At 42.0% G+C, this 19,971-nt stretch overlaps 2 protein-coding genes and 1 non-coding gene across 3 annotated transcripts in view; all 3 read right to left on the reverse strand.

Moving 5' to 3' along the window:
* The window catches only part of Rab39a (RAB39A, member RAS oncogene family), a 31,603-nt gene extending 19,940 nt beyond the window's left edge, over window positions 1-11,663 (reverse strand). The window contains exon 1 of the mRNA XM_004652948.2: window positions 11,398-11,663. Coding sequence (XP_004653005.1) covers window positions 11,398-11,624 — 227 coding nt within the window. The 5' untranslated portion in view covers window positions 11,625-11,663. The remainder of the gene's footprint in view (window positions 1-11,397) is intronic.
* A 3,696-nt stretch (window positions 11,664-15,359) lies between these two features.
* LOC123459373 (high mobility group protein B1-like) lies at window positions 15,360-16,443 on the reverse strand. The gene has a single exon (XM_045145793.1). The coding sequence runs from the start codon at window positions 16,414-16,416 to the stop codon at window positions 15,805-15,807; it is 612 nt and encodes a 203-aa protein (XP_045001728.1). The 5' UTR covers window positions 16,417-16,443; the 3' UTR covers window positions 15,360-15,804.
* A 5-nt stretch (window positions 16,444-16,448) lies between these two features.
* LOC123459617 lies at window positions 16,449-16,555 on the reverse strand. The gene has a single exon (XR_006636376.1). It is a non-coding gene; the product is annotated as a U6 spliceosomal RNA (small nuclear RNA).
* Between the last annotated feature and the right edge of the window lie 3,416 nt (window positions 16,556-19,971).

Consider the following 19,971-nt stretch of genomic DNA (forward strand, 5'->3'; position numbering starts at 1 on the left):
GAAACAATGAAAACATTTCCATTATAAAAGTAGGCTGAAGGAAATAATGACCACCAAGCCAGCTCTATAATGGATGCTGGAAGGAATATATCAGAGGGGAAGAATAAACACGGCCAAGACACTATAGGGAAAAAATTAATGTTGCTAGGATAGTTGTTAAGCAATTGAGGACTAAAAGATGCAAACACCACAAAATGACAGGAATCAGTACATACTTTTTCAATAATAACCTTGAAAAAAATTTTTTTTTGGTTTTTTGAGGTAGAGTCTCAATGTAGCCCAGGCTGACCTGGTAGGTTTTTTACTCTAGATGTAAAGTCAGAGATTAAGCCTAACACAATAATAATGGGTGATTTTACACTTCAGTCTTACTAATAGACAGGTTATCTGGACAAAAAATAGAGAGCCGGGGGTGGTGGCACATGCCTTTAATCCAGGCAGAGGTAGGAAGAGCACCATGAATTCAAGGCCACCTTGAGACTACATAGTGAATTCCAGGTCAGCCTGGGCCAGAGTGAGACCCTACTCTGGAAAACCAAAATAGGGAAACTTTGAAGTTAAATGACATAGATCAAATGGATCTAACAGACATCTACAGAACACTTTACCCAAACACTGAAGAATATGTATTTTTCTCAGCAGCCCATAGAACCTTCTCTAAGACAGGTTACATATTAGGATACAAAGCAAGCCCCAGAAAATATAGGACAATTAAATAACTTCTTGTATTCTATCTGACCACAGTGGACTAAAGCTAGAAATCAATAGTAAGAAAAATTACAGAAAACACATAAACTGGCCAGGCGTGGTAGTGCATGCCTTTAATCCCAGCACTTGGGAGGCAGAGGTAGGAGGACTGCTATGAGTTTGAGGCCACCCTGAGACTACATAGTAAATTCCAGGTCAGCCTAAGCTAGAGTGAGACCCTACCTTGAAAAAACAAAACAAAACAAAACAAAACAAAACAAAACACATAAACTCATGGAGATTGAATAATACACTTTTGTATGATGAATGGGCCACTGAAGAATTTAAGAAGGAAATTGAAAAGTTCCAACAATTGAATAAAAATGAGAATACAACACATCAAAACCTATTGGATACAAAGAAATTTATAGCTCTAAGTACCTCGATCAAAAAAATCAAGCTGGCTGGGCATGGTGGTGCATGCCTTTAATCCCAGCACTTGGGAGGCAGAGGTAGGAGGATTGTCATGAATTCAAGGCCACCCTGAGACTACATGTGAATTTCAGGTCAGCCTGAGCTAGAGTGAGATGCTACCTTGAACCCCTTCCTCTGCAAAAAAAATTAGGCTGGGTATAGTGGCATACACTCAGCACTCAGGAGACAGAGGTAGGATCACCTCAGGAGGATCACCTTGAGTTTGAGGCCACCCTGAGACTGCATAGTGAATTCTAGGTCAGCGTGGGCTAGAGCAAAACCTGACCTTGGAAAAAAATAATCAGAAAGATCACAATGGAAGTGGTGGTGCATGCCTTTAGTCCCAGCACTCAGGAGGCTGAGGTAGGAGGATTGTTGTGAATTTGAGGTCAGCTTAGGACTACAGAGTGAGTTTCAATTAGCCTGGGTTACAGTGATGCACAGTCTCACTTTGCCTCAAAAACAAAACAAAACAAAACGAAACAAAAAACAAAAAACCAAAAAGAAAAACAGCAAAAAGATCTAAAGATCTCAAATAGCTTAATGACACACCATAAGTCCTTGAAGCAATAAGAACAAACCAAAACCCAAGACCGTAGATGGGAAGAGATAATTAAGATCAGGGCAGAAGTTAATGAAATATAAACCAACACACACACATACATACATACATAAATATATACATTTATATGTATTTTATGTGTTAATTTATATATTTTATACATATATATGTATACAACATATATATGTATATATATGTATAACATATACATATATGTATATAATATATAAAATCAAAGATAATATATAAAAACAAGAAGTTGGAATTTTCTTTTAAATAAAATAGAGAGTTTTCAAAAGAAGAAATACAGGGCTGTTGAGATTGCTTAGTGGTTAGGCACTTGCCTGTGAAACCTAAGGACCCCAGTTCGAGGCTCGATTCCCCAGGACCCACGTAAGCCAGGTACACAAGATGGCGCATGCATATAGAGTTCATTTGCAGTAGTTGGAGGCCCTGGCATGCCCATTCTCTCTCTACTATCTGCCTTTCTCTCTCTCTCTCTCTCTCTCTCTCTCTCTGTCACTCTCAAATAAATAAATAAAAAATAAACAATTTTTTTAAAAAAGAAGAAACACAGATGGCATATAAACATCTAAAAAATGTTCTATATCCTTAGCCATCAAGGAAATGAAAATCAAAACAACTTTGAGATTCCATCTCACTCCTGTCAAAATAGCTAGCATCAAGAAAACAAATAACAATAAATACTGGCAAGAATGTAGAAAAGGAAGAACCCTTATACACTGTTGGTGGGAATGTAATCTGGTACACCCATTGTGGAAAGCAATGTGGAGGTTCCTGAGACAGCTAAAAACAGATTTACCATATGACCCAGCTATATCACTCCTAGGCATATATCCTAAGGATTCGTCTCACTACCTTAGAGATACTTGCTCATCCATGTTTATTGCCGCTCTTTTCACAATAGTTAGGAAATGGAACCAGCCTAGATGTCCCTCAACTGCTGAGTGGATAATGAAGATGTGGTACATTTACACAATGGAGTTCTATTCAGCAGTAAAGAAAAATGAAATTATGAAATTTTCAGGGAAATGGATGGATCTGGAAAGGATTATACTTAGTGAGGCAATCTAGGCCCAGAAAGCCAAACGCCATATGTTCTCTCTTTTATGTGGATCCTAGCTACAAATGTTTAGACCTGTATGTGAGTTGGAGTAAAAATTTGCAGCAGAGGCCAGTGAGCTAGAAAGGCAGGGAGGAGAGGGGAGGACTTAAAGAAATGTTGTTACATATATATGTAAGTAGATGAAGCGATTACTGGGGGTGGAATGGCCTAAGTGAGGTTAGGGGAAGGAATTGAGTAAAGGAAGGGTAGGGGAAGGGTGAATCAAAATTTAAGATGTTATGAATAAGCCATAAGGAAACCTATTTTTTGGAATAATAGTGCATTTAGAAGCCATACATTGTTACTAGAAAAATTTCAATGCAAGGGACGGGATACCTTCCAATGAGTTCTTGGCCAGGGAGGTTCCTGATACCTCCCAAACACTACAGGTTATTGCCATGGCTCTTGGTTTCCCACCAGAAATTGATGGTAAGACTCTATTGCTGAAGATTGCACATGCTTGTGCTGCAAGGACACTGAGAAATCAAGCTGGAGCTGAGCAGAAAACCTCCTCCGTGTATATCAGCTGACAAAAAGCTGGAAAGAGCTATGCTGCATGAGCCCTATGGGAGAGAAGTCATCAGCAGTGATACACAGGAGTGGACACTGCAAGCCTTAAGTCTGCACAGTCAGGCCAAATGACCCAACAGGTGCAATAATGGCATATCTGTATGGAGGAAAGAAACCACTTTCTATTTGGACTGGAAGCCTGCTCCATGGGAGGGAAGACATGACCAGTACTAAAAACCTAGTCAAAAGCTTCTGGTAGGGGAGGTCACGAGCCCTAGGGGTGTAACACCTGCTGATGTTTGGCTAAATGCATATACTATGCTTAACCAAACTGCTTGCAAGCACTTTTATTAATGTTCATACCCATATATTAATGCTACTCTCACTTTTGGTTAGAGAAGTTTCTCTTTTCAGATAATGGTGACCACTGGGATGACTCAACAGACACCATGTTGCTGAGAAGTGACAGAGGAGTGTTCAGCCCTGAAATATTTCTATTACACCTTCCAGGATCAGGATCCATTGTAGAAGAGGTAGTTGAAAGAATGTAAGAGTCAATGAGGTTGGAGAGATGGCTTAGCAGTTAAGGTGCTTGCCTGCAAAGCCAAGGGACCCAGGTTCAATTCCCCGGTACCCATGTAAGCCAGATTTACAAGGGGATGCATGTGTCTAGAGTTCATTTGCAGTGGCTAGAGGTCCTGGCGTGCCCATTCTCTCTGTCTGTCTCCTTTCTTTCTGTCTGTCTCTCTGCTTGCAAATAAATAAATAAAATACGATAAAACGAAGAAAGAATGTAAGCATCAAAGGAAGGGTTGGACTCCTTACAATGCAGTCTTCCAGACACAAAATGGCCTCGATATCCATGATCTCACAATGCCTGGCATTACCTACACAGGACCCTCATAATAGGAGGAAAAGATGATGACATCAAAATAAAAGACTAATTGAGAGAGGTAGGGGATATGATGGAGAGTGGACCTGTGAAGATGAAATTGGGGAAAAGGAGGAAATTATCATGGTTTATTGTTTATGATTATGGACGTTGTCAATACAAAAGGTTAAAAGTAGCCAGGTGTGGTAGCGCATGCCTTTAATCCCAGCACTTAGGAGGCAGAGGTAGGAGAATTGCTATGAGCTCGAGGCCACTCTAAGACTACATAGTGAATTCCAGGTCAGCTTGGGCTAGTGTGAGAACCTACCTCAAAAAACAAAACAAAACAACAACAACAAAAGGTTAAAAAGAAACAAAATGGATAAATTCCTAGATGCACATGACCTACCAAAATTATGTCAAGTTGAGAGCAATAATTTAAATATACATATGACAGACAATGATATTGAAGCTGTAATAGAAAATCTCCTCACATCAACAAAAATTTGATTCACTACAGAATTCTGCCAGACATTTAAGGAAGAACTAAAACCCATACTCCAATTACTCTATAAAATAGAAAGGGAAGAAATATTTTCAAACTCCTATGAAGCCAGTACAACTCTGGTACTAAAACCAGGTAAAGACAGAACAAAAAGCCAAAATTATAGAATAATCTCTTTGATGAACATAGATACAAAGATTCTCAATAAAATACTTGCAAACCAAATTCATGAACATGTCAAGATCAGACACAAAATCACAGGTGGGTAAATCCCAGTTTCAGGGTTATCCCACCCTCCAAGGAGGCTTACTCTTGTAAGAGTTCTCATGAAACTAACCAGGGTATCACGAGGCACTACTTAATCTCTCCCATGAGTGATGCCCCCAATAATGCAATACATTATTCTAGGACCCACCTCTTAAGGGTCCCACAGTGATTCTCCCACCTGTACCTCCCAAGTGCTGTGATTAAAGGTGTGCACCACCATGACCAGCTCACTAGTTTTAAAAAATATTTTATTTATTTATTAGAGAGAGAGAGAAAGAGAATGGACATGTCAGGGCCTCTAGCCACTGCAAATGAATTCCAGACATATGTGACACGTTGTACATCTGGCATTAAGGGGTACTGGGGTACTGAACATGGGTCCTTGGGCTTTGCAGGTAAGTGCCTCAATCACTGAGCCATCTCTCCAGCCCTCACCACTTCTTTTTTTTTTGGAGGTAGGGTCTCACTCTAGCCCAGGCTGACTTGGAATTCACTATGCAGTCTCAGGGTGGCCTTGAACTCGCGGTGATCCTCCTACCTCTGCCTCCCGAGTGCTGGGATTAAAGGCATGTGCCACCACACCTGGCCCTTACCACTTCTTAATATTGGTACTGGTGGAAATGGTGAGAACTGGTAGGAAGTTGTGGCTCCAACAAACGAACCCTTGAAGGGCAAACCACAGCTGCTTATGTTAATTCAAATACTCTTTGTGGGATAGTTTCAAAATTTCTATTTTTATACTTAATGCTTTCATATTTCTAGCCATCCTCATGTATTTATCCTTATTAACACTGTATTGAACATTATCTTATTTCCTTTCTGCTAAACTTTCCCACTATGATGAGTAAGAATTGTAAAAGGGGGAACAAATGCTGGTTTCTCCAAACATTCACAATGTCAAATTCATTTCCTCTACCTCCTAGACACATGGTCGCCCTTCCTTTGAAAAGGACAAGAAAGTTCTAAGTATTGTACAATTGAATCGATGCCTTCCCATCTTTCTACTTCATATATGAGAAGACTAACGTAACTAGGTCTTCCTAATGAACTGACAGCCAAAGAGATCTGTATCAGTGATTCATCTGGTTGAAAGGAACATGCTTTGGTTTTCCACTCTTTCCCCCTCCACTGAGCTGACATCAGTGTGCCTGCAACCCAATTAAAAAAAAAAAACCACTTTTATTTTTATTTATTTATTTGAGAGAGAGAGAGGGGGGGGTCCACTGCAAACAAACTCCAGGCACATATGCCCCATTATGCATCTGGCTTACATGGGTCCTGGGGAATCGAACCTGGGCCCTTTGGCTTTGCCACATGCCTTAACCATTAAACCCTATCTCTAGCTCTGCAACCCACTTTTTGTGCATGCAAATGTCCAGGGAGGGCAGGAAACTAAGAGAGAAGGAACTTGAATGATGGCCTGGAATAAAACCACTCTATCAACATGGACCCCTCCACTCACTTTGAGATTCCTGGAAAATGAGTAATAATCTTCTCTCTTTAATGAAGGTACCACTATTTTGAAGGTTTTCTTGTTCATGTGAAGCAGGTTCTCACTCTAGTCCAGGCTGACACAGAACTCAATCTATAGCCTAGGTTGGCTTTGAACTCATGGTGATTTGCCTACTCCAGCCTCCCATGTGCTAGGATTAAAGGCATGTACCATATCTGGCTAGTCTTTAAAAAATATTTTATTACCCAGGTGTGGTGGCACATACCTTTAATCCCAGCACTCAGGAGGCAGAGGTAGGAAGACCATGAGTTTAAGGCCTCCCTGAGACTACATAGTGAATTCCAGGTCAGCCTGAGCTAGAGCAAGACCCTACTTCAATAAAAACAAAACAAAATTATTTATTTATTTGCAAGCAGAGAGATATATACAGAGAAAGACAGTATGGGCATGCCAAGGTCTCTAGCCACTGCAAATGAACTCCAGATGAATATATCACTTTGTGCATCTGGCTTACATGGGTACTGGGGAATTGAACTCTAGTCATTAGGCTTTGCAGGCAAGTTCATTACGGGCTGAGCCATCTTTCCAGTTTGAGTTTCTTTAATACAGAAATTTGATATTTTTCTCCACCAAAATATAGCATTACTAATAAAAGCTTGGGGCTGGAGAGTTGGCTTAGTGGTTAAGGTGCCTGCCTGCAAAGCCTAAGGATCCAATTTTGATTCCCCAGTACCCATGTAAAGCCGGAAGCACAAAGTGGCGCATACAGCTGGAATTCATGTGCAGTGGCTATATAGTCTCTGGCATGCTCATTCTCTCTCCCTCTCTCACTCTTCTCTGTCTCTGCTTGCAAATGAATAAATAAACATTTTAAAATAACAAAAGTGAGCCAGCCTTGGTGGCGCATGCATGCCTTTAATCCCAGCTCTTGGGAGGCAGAGGTAGAAGTATCACTGTGAGTTTGAAGTCACCCCGAGACTACATAGTGAATTCCAGGTCAGCCTGGACTAAAATGAAGCCCTACCTTGAAAAACTAAAAAAAAAAAAAAAAAGCAGAGCTGGGCATGATGGCACACGCCTTTAATCTCAGCACTTGGGAGGCAGGTAGGGGAATTGCCATGAGTTTGAGGCCACCCTGAGACTACATAGTGAATTCCAGGTCAGCCTGAGCTAGAATGACACTCTGTCTCAAAAACAAAAATAAATAAATAAAATAACAAAAGCTTATCATCTTAGTGTTAATTACAGTTTATAGTATGTTTCCATATATTTTTCTAAACATCTGTTACTTTTTGGTTTTATTCTTTCTAAAAATATTTTATTTTTATTTATTTATTTGACAAAGAAAGAGAGAGAATGGGCATGCCATGGCTTCCAGCCACTGCAAATGAACTCCAGATGTGTGCACCCCTTTGTGCATCTGGCTAACATGGTTCCTGGGGAATTGAACCTGGGTCCTGTGGCTTTGCAGGCAAATGCCTTAACAGCTAAGCCATCCCTCCAGCTACCCGCTTTTTTCTTTGAGGTAGGGTCTCACTCTAGCCCAGGCTGACCTAGAATGTAGTCTCAGGGTGGTCTCAAACTCACAGCAATCCTCCTACCACTGCCTCCCAAGTGCTGGGATTAAAGGCATGCACCACCATGCCTGGCTGATTTTGTTCTTTATTTTTATTTATTTATTTAAGAGAGGGAAAGAGGCAGAGAGAGAGAGACAGTCAGACACACAGAAAGAATGGGCCTGACAGGGCTTCCAGCCACTGCAAACAAACTCCAGATGCATGCACCACCTTGTGCATCTGGCTTACATGGGTCCTGGGGAATCAAACCTAGGTCCTTTGGCTTTGCAGGCAAGTGCTTTAACGGCTAAGCCATCTCTCCAGTCCCTTGTTCTTTTTTTGAGACACAGTTTTGTTATGTTGCTCCAGCTGGCCTTGAACTCATGATCCTCCTGTTTCAGTCTGAGTGTGGGGATCATAGACCTATGCTGCCACACCCATCTGATTTTGTTCCATTTCATGTTATGCAAGTAATTGTCATCTACTAGGGTGGTAAACACTGAAAACTAAGGCTAATTGTAAACATAATTATCCGCTTCATTTACAAATTTTTTTTGTTTATTTATTTGAGAGAGAAAGAGGCACACAGAAAGAGAGAGAGAGAGAGAGAGAATGGGCACATCAGGGCCTCCAGCCACTGCAAATGAACTCCAGACGCATGCGCCTCCTTGTGCATCTGGCTAATGTGGGTCCTGGGGAATCGAGCCTCGAACCCGGGTTCTTAGGCTTCACAGGCACCACTTCATTTTTTTATTGTTCTACCACATACTTGTATATGCTTTCAAACTACCCCACAAACTGTTTAAAGTAGCTTTTGGGGGGGTTTATGTCAGTCACTAATAAGCCTCCAAATACAATATTTTTCACAAGTCCCTCATGGTATGATTATGATGACAGGCAAATATCTTCAGTTATCAATGTAACACAATATGCAAGAATATTTATAATGAAAAGTACATTATGTATATTTTCTACAAGATGCAACATTATTTAATAGCACTCATGCAATTTTATGGTGAAACATTCTGCTAAATGTTAGAAAGGCAAGATGTGGAAGTAGCTACTGAAATATGCATGTCCTTATGAATATGTCATTGGTAATGGGCAAAGTATGACTCACTGTCAGTCCACAGTCCTGAAATGTCCTTGCATTATTATGGAGGGATTACTGTGTGATTTTAATAATGTATATAAAGTGAATCACAATTTACTTTCTTCTTTTATTTATTTGTTTTTAAATTTTATTTATTTATTTATTTGAGAGAGAGAAAGAAACAGAGAGAGAGAGAGAGAAAGAGAGAAAGAATGGGCATGCCAGGGCCTCTAGCCACTGCAAGCAAACTTTAGATGCATGCACCCCCTTGTGCATCTGGCTTACATGGGTCCTGGAGAATTACAGCTAAACCATCTTTCAAGCCCCCCCCCTTTTTTTTTAAAGGTAGGGTCTCACTCTAGCCCAGGCTGATCTGGAATTCACTATGTAGTCTCAGGGTGGTCTTGAACTCAAAGCAATCCTCCTACCTCTGCTTCCCAAGTGCTGGGAGTAAAGGTGTGTGCACCAGGCTTCTTTTACTTTCCTGACAATAGGGTGAGGGGCTACTTTTGAGCAAATGATTAGGCACAATAAGGTTTTACTACCCATGCTTCTTTTGTTTGCAATTCCCAGCAGTTGCTAAAAGTTAAAGGTACAAAAAATATACATATTGCCCTGTTCACTTTAGTGAGCAGAGCAAGAGCTACTAGCAAATGCTTTTCTCTCTGACCCTGAAATATCTCAAAGTTCATCCCTAACTGAGATGAGATGAAAGAATCTGCAGTCAACCTCAGAATGGTTAAAAAGGAAGGAATCTTTGAGCTCATTACGATGCCTTCATTTTACAGATGAGGAATGACAAGTCTGAAAAAAAATATTTCAATTAAAAGACGCTATAGCAAAGACAAAGAAAAATCTCTTCAGGGAATGCTAAGTGTTGCCTAAATTAAATCAGTAACCTTTCACACTTCTCTGAAGGCTGGCCTTTCCGTCTTTCCACTTCATGCATAAGAAAATGAATGTATGAGCAAGCTAAGCAGTTCCTTATTATCTCTATGAATCAGTGTCAGAGCAGGGAATCAAAGCCAAAACTTTGAACGCTGGACATTTTTGCAGATGTAGGCTGATCTCATTGGCAGTGGACCCCGCCTTGGGGGTGCTGGGAAGCCATGTTTGGGAAGTTCCCTCATGGAGTGCTGTGTTTCATAAGAAGAGTACTTGCTGAGGGATGCACAATGCTTTCTTAAATGAGTTCCCACTGATCATATGATTCTTAAGAAACAACACATTGCAATATATCAGCTTTCTTCTCTTCCTCTAAAATAAAGCCTCCTGGACATTGAAAATATGCTTTAAATTTGTTCCAACTTCAAATATCCATGAAATTCATAGGATTTCAGTTACTTTTTTTTTTTTTTTTCGAGGTAGGGTCTCACTCTAGCCCAAGCTGACCTGGAATTCACTATGTAGTCTCAGGGTGGCCTTGAACTCACAGCGATCCTCCTACCTCTGTCTCCCAAGGGCTGAGATGAAAGGCGAGAGCCACCACACCCAACTGAGTTACTTTTTCTTTCCATAATGTGAGTCCCCTTTGTGAAATCCTTCAGGTGCTTGGTGAACACTTAAGACTATTTACTTGAGTCCCTCTTTATTTAGAAATGAATTTGATGTTCTGTTAATACACTGGATCGTTTACACCAATCTTAAGTGAAATAGAGGGAAAAAGTTCTTGGCAAATCTCATTACCTTTTTTTTTCTCTCACATCAACGACGACAAACTTTTAGAGGCAACCCAGCCCTCTAAACACTTACGCACACAACTCAGCTGTATCCGTGACCCAGTGTCGCATCCCAAGGGTCATGGCCCAGTATTTTCTGATGGCCACACTCCGTGCTGTGAGGTATCAGACAAATAAAACATGACGGTGAGCCGTGCCCAGGGAGCTCGGGCCGTGGCCTGGGCTCAGCTCTGCAGGCTGGAAACGGATCTGTCACAGATCCAGGAACCCACTTAGCACTTCTCCGGGGTGGGATCAAGGAGGAGCCTCTAGGTTACGTCTGGAAAGGGGCAGGGGTGCGCGCCGCAGAGTTTGCGGGGGAGGAAGGAGGAAGAGCAGAAAGAATGGAGACAGAGTGGGTAGCGGGGTGGGGGAGAGGAGACCCGCAGAGGGGTCGCAGAAAAATGGGCGCCAAAGAGAGAGAGAGAGAGAGACAGAGAGAGACAGAGAGAGCAATTGCGGAGGAGGAAGTCGTCCCTGGAAGAGGAGGGGCAAAGGGGAAGAGAGAACGGAGCGCTAGCACTTTGCGGAAGGAAGGGCCGAGCCTCCCCGGCCCCGGACCCCGAGGCCCTTACCTGAAGCGCTCCTGTCCCGCCGTATCCCAGAGCTGCAGCTTGATCCTCTTGCCCGGCTCGATCTCCAGCAGGCGGGAGAAGAAGTCCACGCCAACCGTGGGGTCGCAGGCGGGGGAGTGCAGCCCCGGGAAGCGGCCCTGGGTGAAGCGGTGCAGGAGGCACGACTTGCCCACGGTGGAGTCCCCAATCACTATTAGGCGGAACTGGTAGATCCAGATGGTCTCCATCGCTCCCGCCCAGACAGGGGCAAGTGCCGCGGAGGGAACTGTCCCTTCAGCACCGCCCTGGCGCCCGCCCGCCCGCTTCCAGCCGCCGTGGCCGCCGCCTGGGCCCCGCCCGCTGGGGAGGAGGGTGGGGCCGGCCGGGGCGGGGCCTGGGCGCCTGCTCCGGACCGCGGTAACTCTCCAGAGCTCACTGGTGGGCATCCACGGGAAAGTGGGTGTGGCCGAGGGACGTGACGCCAGCAGCAGCCAATGAAGAGCAGAGAAGGTCTCAGCTGCAGAAGGGCCGGCCAATGAAAAGTGAGAGTCATTTTCTCCCTGGGGAGGGGGGTGGGGGTCTAGCAGGTAGGTGAAGGTTTTGATGTCAGAAGTCTGGCAGACCTTTGCTCTGCGCCTTGGCTTCCTCTTGATGGGTTTGTGGCATCCCAGGCTTCTTGCTGCATGGCTCCTCCCTGGACCTAAGCAGAGTGCAGTAAATTTGCAGAATTCGTTCTGGTCGCTCCTAATGCTTGCCACCGCGGTTTCTTCCCCAGTGCTTTCGGGATTACAGAAGAGCGAGAAAAACGTGAATTATTATCTCCCAACACCAGGGGAGAAAAGAAGTGAAATCTTGAAAGCACATACAAGTTCCTCCTCCGTAATTAGGAAAAAGGTCTACAACTGCTCTTAGGTTTAGTATAATTCTGGTGAGAATTTACATTTTTTAGCCCCTTTCCTCAAGTTTAATTATAGGAAAATCAAGATTTATCTTTTTTGTTTGTTTGTTTGTTTTGAGGTGGGGTCTCGCACTTTGTGTGTCTGGATTTACATAGGCAATAGGGAGTTGAACCTGGGTCATTAAGCTTTGAAAGTAAACACCTTACCTGCTGAGCCATCTCTCCAACCCCCACCTTATTATTTATTAAGCTGCACTTGCACATGTGTATGGATAGATGCACCCGGGTTTCTTGCTGCTGAAGTCAAATGCCTGTTCAGCTTTATGTGCGTGTCTGGGGAATTGAACCCTGGACCAGCAAGCTTTGAAAGTAAGCACCTTTAACTACTGGATCATCTTTCCAGGTCCTCCTCCTTATTTTTTGAGACAGGGTCTCCCACTGAATCTGGAGATCACCAATGCAGCTAGCCTATGTAGTCAGCTCCATGTTGCTGGGACGAGCATCCAACCAGACACAGTTTATGGGAGGAATGGGTTTATTTCAGGATTACAGATCTAGGGGAAGTTCCATCAATGACAAAAGAAGCTGCTTCCATACATCCAAGCAGAAACAACTGCAGCAAGCAAACACAAAACATAGGAGCTCAAAATGTTTTCCCCTCACTTTTGGGCTGGAATCAAGATCTTCCTCCCAAAACACCTTAGAGTTGGACCCCAGGATCCACCTCCAGTGACACCTCCTCCAGCAGGCTGCTGGAGACAAGCAAAAAGCTTAACCTTAATCAAAAATATCTATGGTGCTGGGCATGGTGGCACACACCTTTAATCCCAGCATGTGGGAGGCAGAGGTAGGAGGATCACCATAAGTTCAAATCCACCCTGAGACTCCATAGTGAATTCCAGGTCAGCCTGGGCTAGAAGGAGACCCTACCTCAAAAAAACAACAACAAAAATCTATGACAATGAGGGGGTGACACATACATTCACATTCAAACCACCACAACAAGCTAGCCAGCAAGCTCCAGGAACCTCCTGCCTCAGCTTCCCCAGCCCTGATAATACATGCCTGGCCTTTGCATGGGTGCTGGGATCCTGAACTCAGGTCCTCGTGCTTGTGGGACAAGCAGTTTCCCCACTGAGCCATCTCCTCAGATTCAAATTTTAAAATGTTCTTCACTTGTCTTTGTGTGTGTGTGTGTGTGTGTGTGTGTGCAGATATGTGCACCCCATGCACATGCATGTGGAGGTTAGAGGAGGGCATCAGGTATCCTTGCTTTTTTTTCTCTCACTGGACCTGGGACTCATCATTTTTCAATTAGACTGGCTGACTATGGGGAGCCTCAGTGATCTTCCTCTCTCCACTCTACCCAAAAGTGGGGTTCCACCTATGCAGGGCATTCCCTGCTCTTTATGTAGGTATTGAGGGTTGAACTTAGGTTCTCATGCTTGGGCACTGAGCACTTTTATCCCCTGAACCATCTCCCCAGCCTCTTCTTTCTGTGATCCATTTTTTTTCTTTTCTTTTTTTTTTTTTTTAATGAAGGGTTTCACTCTAGCCTAAACTGACTTGGAACTCACTATGTAGTCTCAGGGTGACCTTGAACTCATAGTAATCCTACCTCTGCCTCCCAAGTGTGGCATTAAAGGCATGTGCCACTGCAGAGGTTTGACCCAGGTGGCCTCCAAAACTTATGTGATCTGAAAGTTAGGTCACCAGCTGATGGCAGAGAGGGAATGAAAGCCTCCTGGAGGCAGTGTATTGTTGGGGGTGGGCTTATGGGAATTATAGCCAACTTCTTCTTGCCAGTGTTTGGCACACTCTCCTGTTGGTGTTGTATATGTGATGTTGGCCAGATAATTCCACCCTCAGCTCATGCCATTGTTTTTCCCTGCCATCATGGAGCTTCCCCTTGAGTCTGTAAGCCAAAATAAGCCCATTTTGTTCCACAACTGCTCTTGTCAGGTGATTTCTGCCAGCAATGCAAACTTGACTGCAGTAATAAAGTTGGTACTGAGAAGTGGAATCACTGCTGATAGAAATGTAACTGTGTGACTTTTGGCCCTTTGGAACTGTTTTGTAGGAGGAATGTGGACGAATTTGAAGTCTTGGCCTAAGAGATGCCTTACAGTGTTGTAAGTACAGCTTGATGAACCATTCTGATCAGAATTGAAATATCTGAATGCAGTAAGAACTATGGACTGTGAGGTCTGGCTTATGAGGGTGAAAAAGAGCTTTATCTGGACTAGGATAGAAGCAGTTTGTGTGAAAGGCTTGCTCTTATGCCTGATTCCTGAGAAGTTGTACAGGGTTGCATTGTGTAGAAATGGACTGGTGTGATCAGAAGGATATGGCACAGAAATGAAATCTGTGGGCCCAAACTTCTGCCTGTTCTGCTGAAATTGTATGAGAGATATAACCTTTGAGAGGGACCAGCTGACATGCCCCTTGGGACAACCAAAAGAATGCAGAGGCTTATGAAGTGTCTGAATGCTGAAGCAGTGTCCTGGTCTTCAAAGTCTGCTTATTCCCCCTGGATCAACAAATTGGCAGCCTACATGCTATTATGGAATATAACAAATGCAGGAAAGGGAGGGTCATTGAATATGCAACATGATTTTGTATTTTGGAAATGGCCATGGGTAGCATGAAGCAGGCTTGTTCGATTACCTGCATGGAGACCCTATGGAGACCTTGGGATGCAGTGGAGACCCATTGGAGGTACCGGGACTATGGGATGGCTGCCAAAGGAGAGCTTCTGGCACTGGATGAAGTTTTCTAGGACTGTGAATAGCCTAACTGGAGGGGTGAAATTGGAATTCCAGAGACTTGTCACTGGTTAGAATTGACTTGGAGAGCCAGTTGTGGTGGCACATGCCACTAGGATATCGCTGAAGAGGAGGAGGGAGGATCAGAATTGATTTGGAGAACTGTCACTGACTAGAGTTCTTGGACTTGGAGCTACAGAGTTTGATGTCTGTCCTGTCTAAATCTTGTATTGGTTGAATATTTCTTTCCTATGCCTGATACCATTTTGTGCAGTGTGAATATTTATCCTGTGCCATTATATATTTTTTTTAATAAAAAAATTGTATTTACTTAGAAGCATTCAGAATGTCAACAAAACAGCTGCAATTTTTTTTTGCAATTACAGAGTGGTATTCAGTTAACAGAACAACAATTATTTCATATAAGCTGCATCAGAGACAACTGAAGATGAAAAAGAAACTACCGTCCCCATATATAACTAATTTGTGCTGTGCACCAACAAGAACCTGCTTTAAATTTCCATGCCAATTTACAACCCCCATACTGTACCAGGCAAGGTTAGTGGCTATTGAAAATACCACCAGGACAGGGCTATCTAAAGACACATTCGGTAGTGTGTTAACTATACAAAAAAAGACACTGTACAGTTTAAAATCAAATCTTACACAGCCTTACATTTCAATTTTTTTCTTTAAAAGGAGTGAGTTGTGTACAGGGGGGTTAAATGCTTTATAGACAAGAAAAAAAACTGCGCTAGAACCAACTTATTCATCATCATCATCTTCTTCTTCATCCTCATCTTCTTCATCTTCCTCTTCTTCCTCATCCTCTTCATCTTCCTCATCTTCCTCTTCTTCCTTCTTTTTCTTGCTCTTTTCAGCCTTGACAACTCCTTTTTTTGCTGCATCAGGTTTTCCTTTAGCTCTGTAGGCAGCAATATCCTTTTCATACTTTTCCTTCAGCTTGGCAGCTTTCTTTTTGTAAGGCTGCTTGTCATCCGCAGCAGTATTGTTCCACATCTCTCCCAGTTTCTTTGCAACATCACCAATGGATAGGCCGGGGTGTTCTCCTTTGATTTTGGGGCGATATTCAGAACAGAACAAGAAGAAGGCCGAAGGAGGCCTCTTGGGTGCATTGGGATCCTTGAGCTTCTTTTTTGTTACCCCTTTAGGAGGGATATAGGTTTTCATTTCACTCTCATAATGAGCCTTGTCCGCCTTGGCCATGTCTTCAAACTTTCCTTTTTCTTTAGCAGACATGGTCTTCCACCTCTCTGAGCACTTCTTAGAGAACTCTGAGAAGTTGACAGAAGCATCTGGATGCTTCTTCTTGTGTTCCTCCTGGCAGGTTTGCACAAAGAATGCATATGATGACATTTTGCCTCTCGGCTTCTTAGGGTCTCCTTTGCAAAAATATGGAACACTTCACGAATTTGCGTGTTATCCTTGCGCAGGGGCCATGCTAATCTTCTCTGTATCGTTCCAATTTTAGTATATGTGCTGCCGAAGCGAGCACGCCATTATTTTTTTTTTTTTTGTTTCATATTATGGCTCAGTTAAAAAACCTTGGACTACAGAGATGTTTGAACATTACTAAAATTGATAAAAACTCTGGGGACTTTTAATGAACTGGGTTTTACATAATGGGTGGTTACCAGCTTATGGGGGCAAGGGGTGGAATGTGGTGGTTTGATTCAGGTATCCCCAGCTGATGGTAATTTGGGAATTAAAGATTCCTGGAGGCAGTATGTTTATGGGTATTACAGCCAGCTTCCTGGTACCAGTGTTTGGCACACTGTCCTGTTCCTGTTGTCTACCTGATGTTGGCCAAGAGGTGATGTCCATCTGCTCATGCCATTGTTTTCCTCTGCCAACATGGAGCTTCTCCTCGAGTCTGTAAGCCATAATAAACCCTTTTCTCCCACAAGTTGCTCTTGGTTGAGTGTTTTCTGCCAGCAATGTGAACCTGACTGCAACAGCCACCATGCCCAGCCATTTCTTAAATTTTAAAGAAATCCATCCTTCATCTCTTCTTTTTCTTCCTTTTCCTTCACCTTTGTGTGCATCTTTTTTGAGGTAGGGTCTCACTGTAGCCCAGGCTGACCTGGAATTCACTATGTAGTCTCAGAGTAGGGTGGCCGCAAACTCACAGTGATCCTCTTACCTCTGCCTCCTGAATACTGGGATTAAAGATGTGAGCCACAAGTGCACACTCCAATAGGAGGACATTACAATCCTAAACATATATGCACCTAACATGGGGCTCCCAAATTCATCAAACAAACACTATTAGGACTAAGGTCACAGATAACACCAAACACAGTGGTGGTGGGTGACTTTAACACCCCACTCTCATCAATTGACAGGTCATCCCAGGAAAAAATAAACAGAGAGGCATCTGGACTAAATGAGGTCATAGAAGGAATGGACCTAACAGATATATACAGGACATTTCATCCAAAAGCTGCAGAATATACATTCTTTTCAGCAGCATATGGAACATTCTCTAAAACAGACCATATATTAGGACACAAAGCAAATCTTAACAAATTCAGGAAAATTGAAATAATTCCTTGCATTCTATCTGACCACAATGGAATTAAACTGAAAATCAGTAGCAAGGAAGGCTATAGAGCATACACAAAATCATGGAAACTAAACCAATACACTACTAAATGATGAATGGGTCAATGAAGAAATCAAGAAGGAAATCAAAAAGTTTATAGAGTCAAATGATAATGAGAACACAACATACCAAAATCTCTGGGACACAATGAAGGCAGTTCTAAGAGGTAAATTTATAACCTTAAGTGCCTATATTAAGACATTAGAAAGGTCACAAGTAAACGACCTAATGCTTCACCTTAAAGCCTTGGAAAAAGAAGAACAAGGCAAACCAGAAATCAGTAGATGGGAAGAAATAATAAAGATTAGGGCAGAAATTAATGAAATAGAAACAACAACAACAACAACAAAACAATCCAAAGAATTAATAAAAAAAAAGAGTTGGTTCTTTGAAAGGATAAACAAGATTGATAAACCCTTAGCAAATCTGACCGAAAGAAAGAGAAGAGACACAAATTAATAAAATCAGAGATGGAAAAGGTAACATCACAACAGATTCCATAGAAATTCAAAAAATCATAGGGCCTTACTATCTAAAAGCATATACTCCACAAAGTATGAAAATCTGAAAGAAATGGATGAGTTCCTTGATCTATATGACCTACCTAAATTAAATCAAGATGAGATTAATCACTTAAATAGACCTATAACAAGCATGGAGATCCGACAGGTATCAATAATCTCCCAACTAAAAAAAGACCAGACCCAGATGGATTCACTGCTGAATTTTCCCAGACCTTCAAAAAGAGCTAACACCATTGCTTCTTAAGCTTTTCCAGGAAATAGAAAAATAAGGAATTCTACCAAACTCCTTCTATGAAGCCAGCATCACCCTGATACCAAAACCAGGCAAAGATAGAACAAAAAAAAGAAAATTACAGACCAATCTCCCTCATGAACATAGATGCAAAAATTCTCAACAAAATATTGGCAAACAGAATACAAGAATATATCAAAAAGATCATTCACCCTGACCAAGTAGGCTTTATCCCAGAGATGCAGGGATGGTTCAATATACGCATATCTATAAATGTAATACATTATATAAATGGGTTGAAGGACAAAAATCACATGATCATCTCATTAGACGCAGAGAAAGCATTTGATAAAATCCAACATCCCTTCATGATAAAAGTCTTACAGAGACTGGGAATAGAAGGAACATATCTCAATATAATAAAAGCTATTTATGACAAACCTACAGCCAACATATTACTAAATGGTGAAAAACTGGAAGCTTTTCCACTAAAATCAGGAACAAGACAAGGGTGTCCACTATCCCCACTTTTATTTAATATAGTTTTGGAAGTCTTAGCCATAGCAATAAGGCAAGAGACACACATAAAAGGGATACAAATTGGAAAGGAAGAGATCAAGTTATCATTATTTGCAGATGACATGATTCTATACATAAAGGACCCTAAAGACTCTACTAGCAAACTGTTAGAGCTGATCAAAACCTACAGCAATGTAGCAGGATACAAAATAAATACACAGAAATCAGTAGCCTTCATATATGCTAACAACAGACACAGAGAGGATGAAATCAGAGAATCACTCCCGTTTACAATTGCATCCAAAAAAATAAAGTACCTTGGAATAAACCTAACCAAGGAAGTAAAGGATCTCTACAATGAGAACTTCAAAACACTCAAGCAAGAAGTTGCAGAAGACACTAGAAAGTGGAGAAACATCCCTTGTTCCTGGATGGGAAGAATCAATATTGTGAAAATGGCAATCTTACCAAAAGCAATCTACACATTTAATGCAATCCCTATCAAAGTTCCAAAGGCATTCTTCATGGAAATAGAAAAAACAAACCAAAAATTCATTTGGAATCACAAAAAACCTCAAATATATAAAATAATACTGAGCAACAAAAATAAGGCTGGTGGTATCACCATCCCTGATTTTAACCTATACTACAGAGCCATAGTAACAAAAACAGTGTGGTACTGGCACAAAAACAGACATGTAGATCAGTGGAACAGAATAGAGGACCCAGATGTAAGTCCAGGTAGCTATAGCCACCTGATATTCGATAAAAATGCCCAAAATACTCATTGGAGAAAAGACAGCCTTTTGAACAAATGGTGTTGGGAAAACTGGTTATATATCTGTAGAAGGATAAAAATAGATTCTTCTCTCTCTCCATGCACAGGAATTAAGTCCAAATGGATTAAAGACCTTAACATCAGACCTGAAACTCTGAAACTGCTAGAGGAAAAAGTAGGGGAAACCCTTCAACATATTGGTCTTGGAAAAGACGTTCTGAATACAACCCCAATTGTTCAGGCAACAAAACCA

The sequence above is a fragment of the Jaculus jaculus genome, chromosome 3 (genome assembly GCF_020740685.1).
Source record: "Jaculus jaculus isolate mJacJac1 chromosome 3, mJacJac1.mat.Y.cur, whole genome shotgun sequence".
Classification (NCBI taxonomy): Eukaryota; Metazoa; Chordata; class Mammalia; order Rodentia; family Dipodidae; genus Jaculus; species Jaculus jaculus.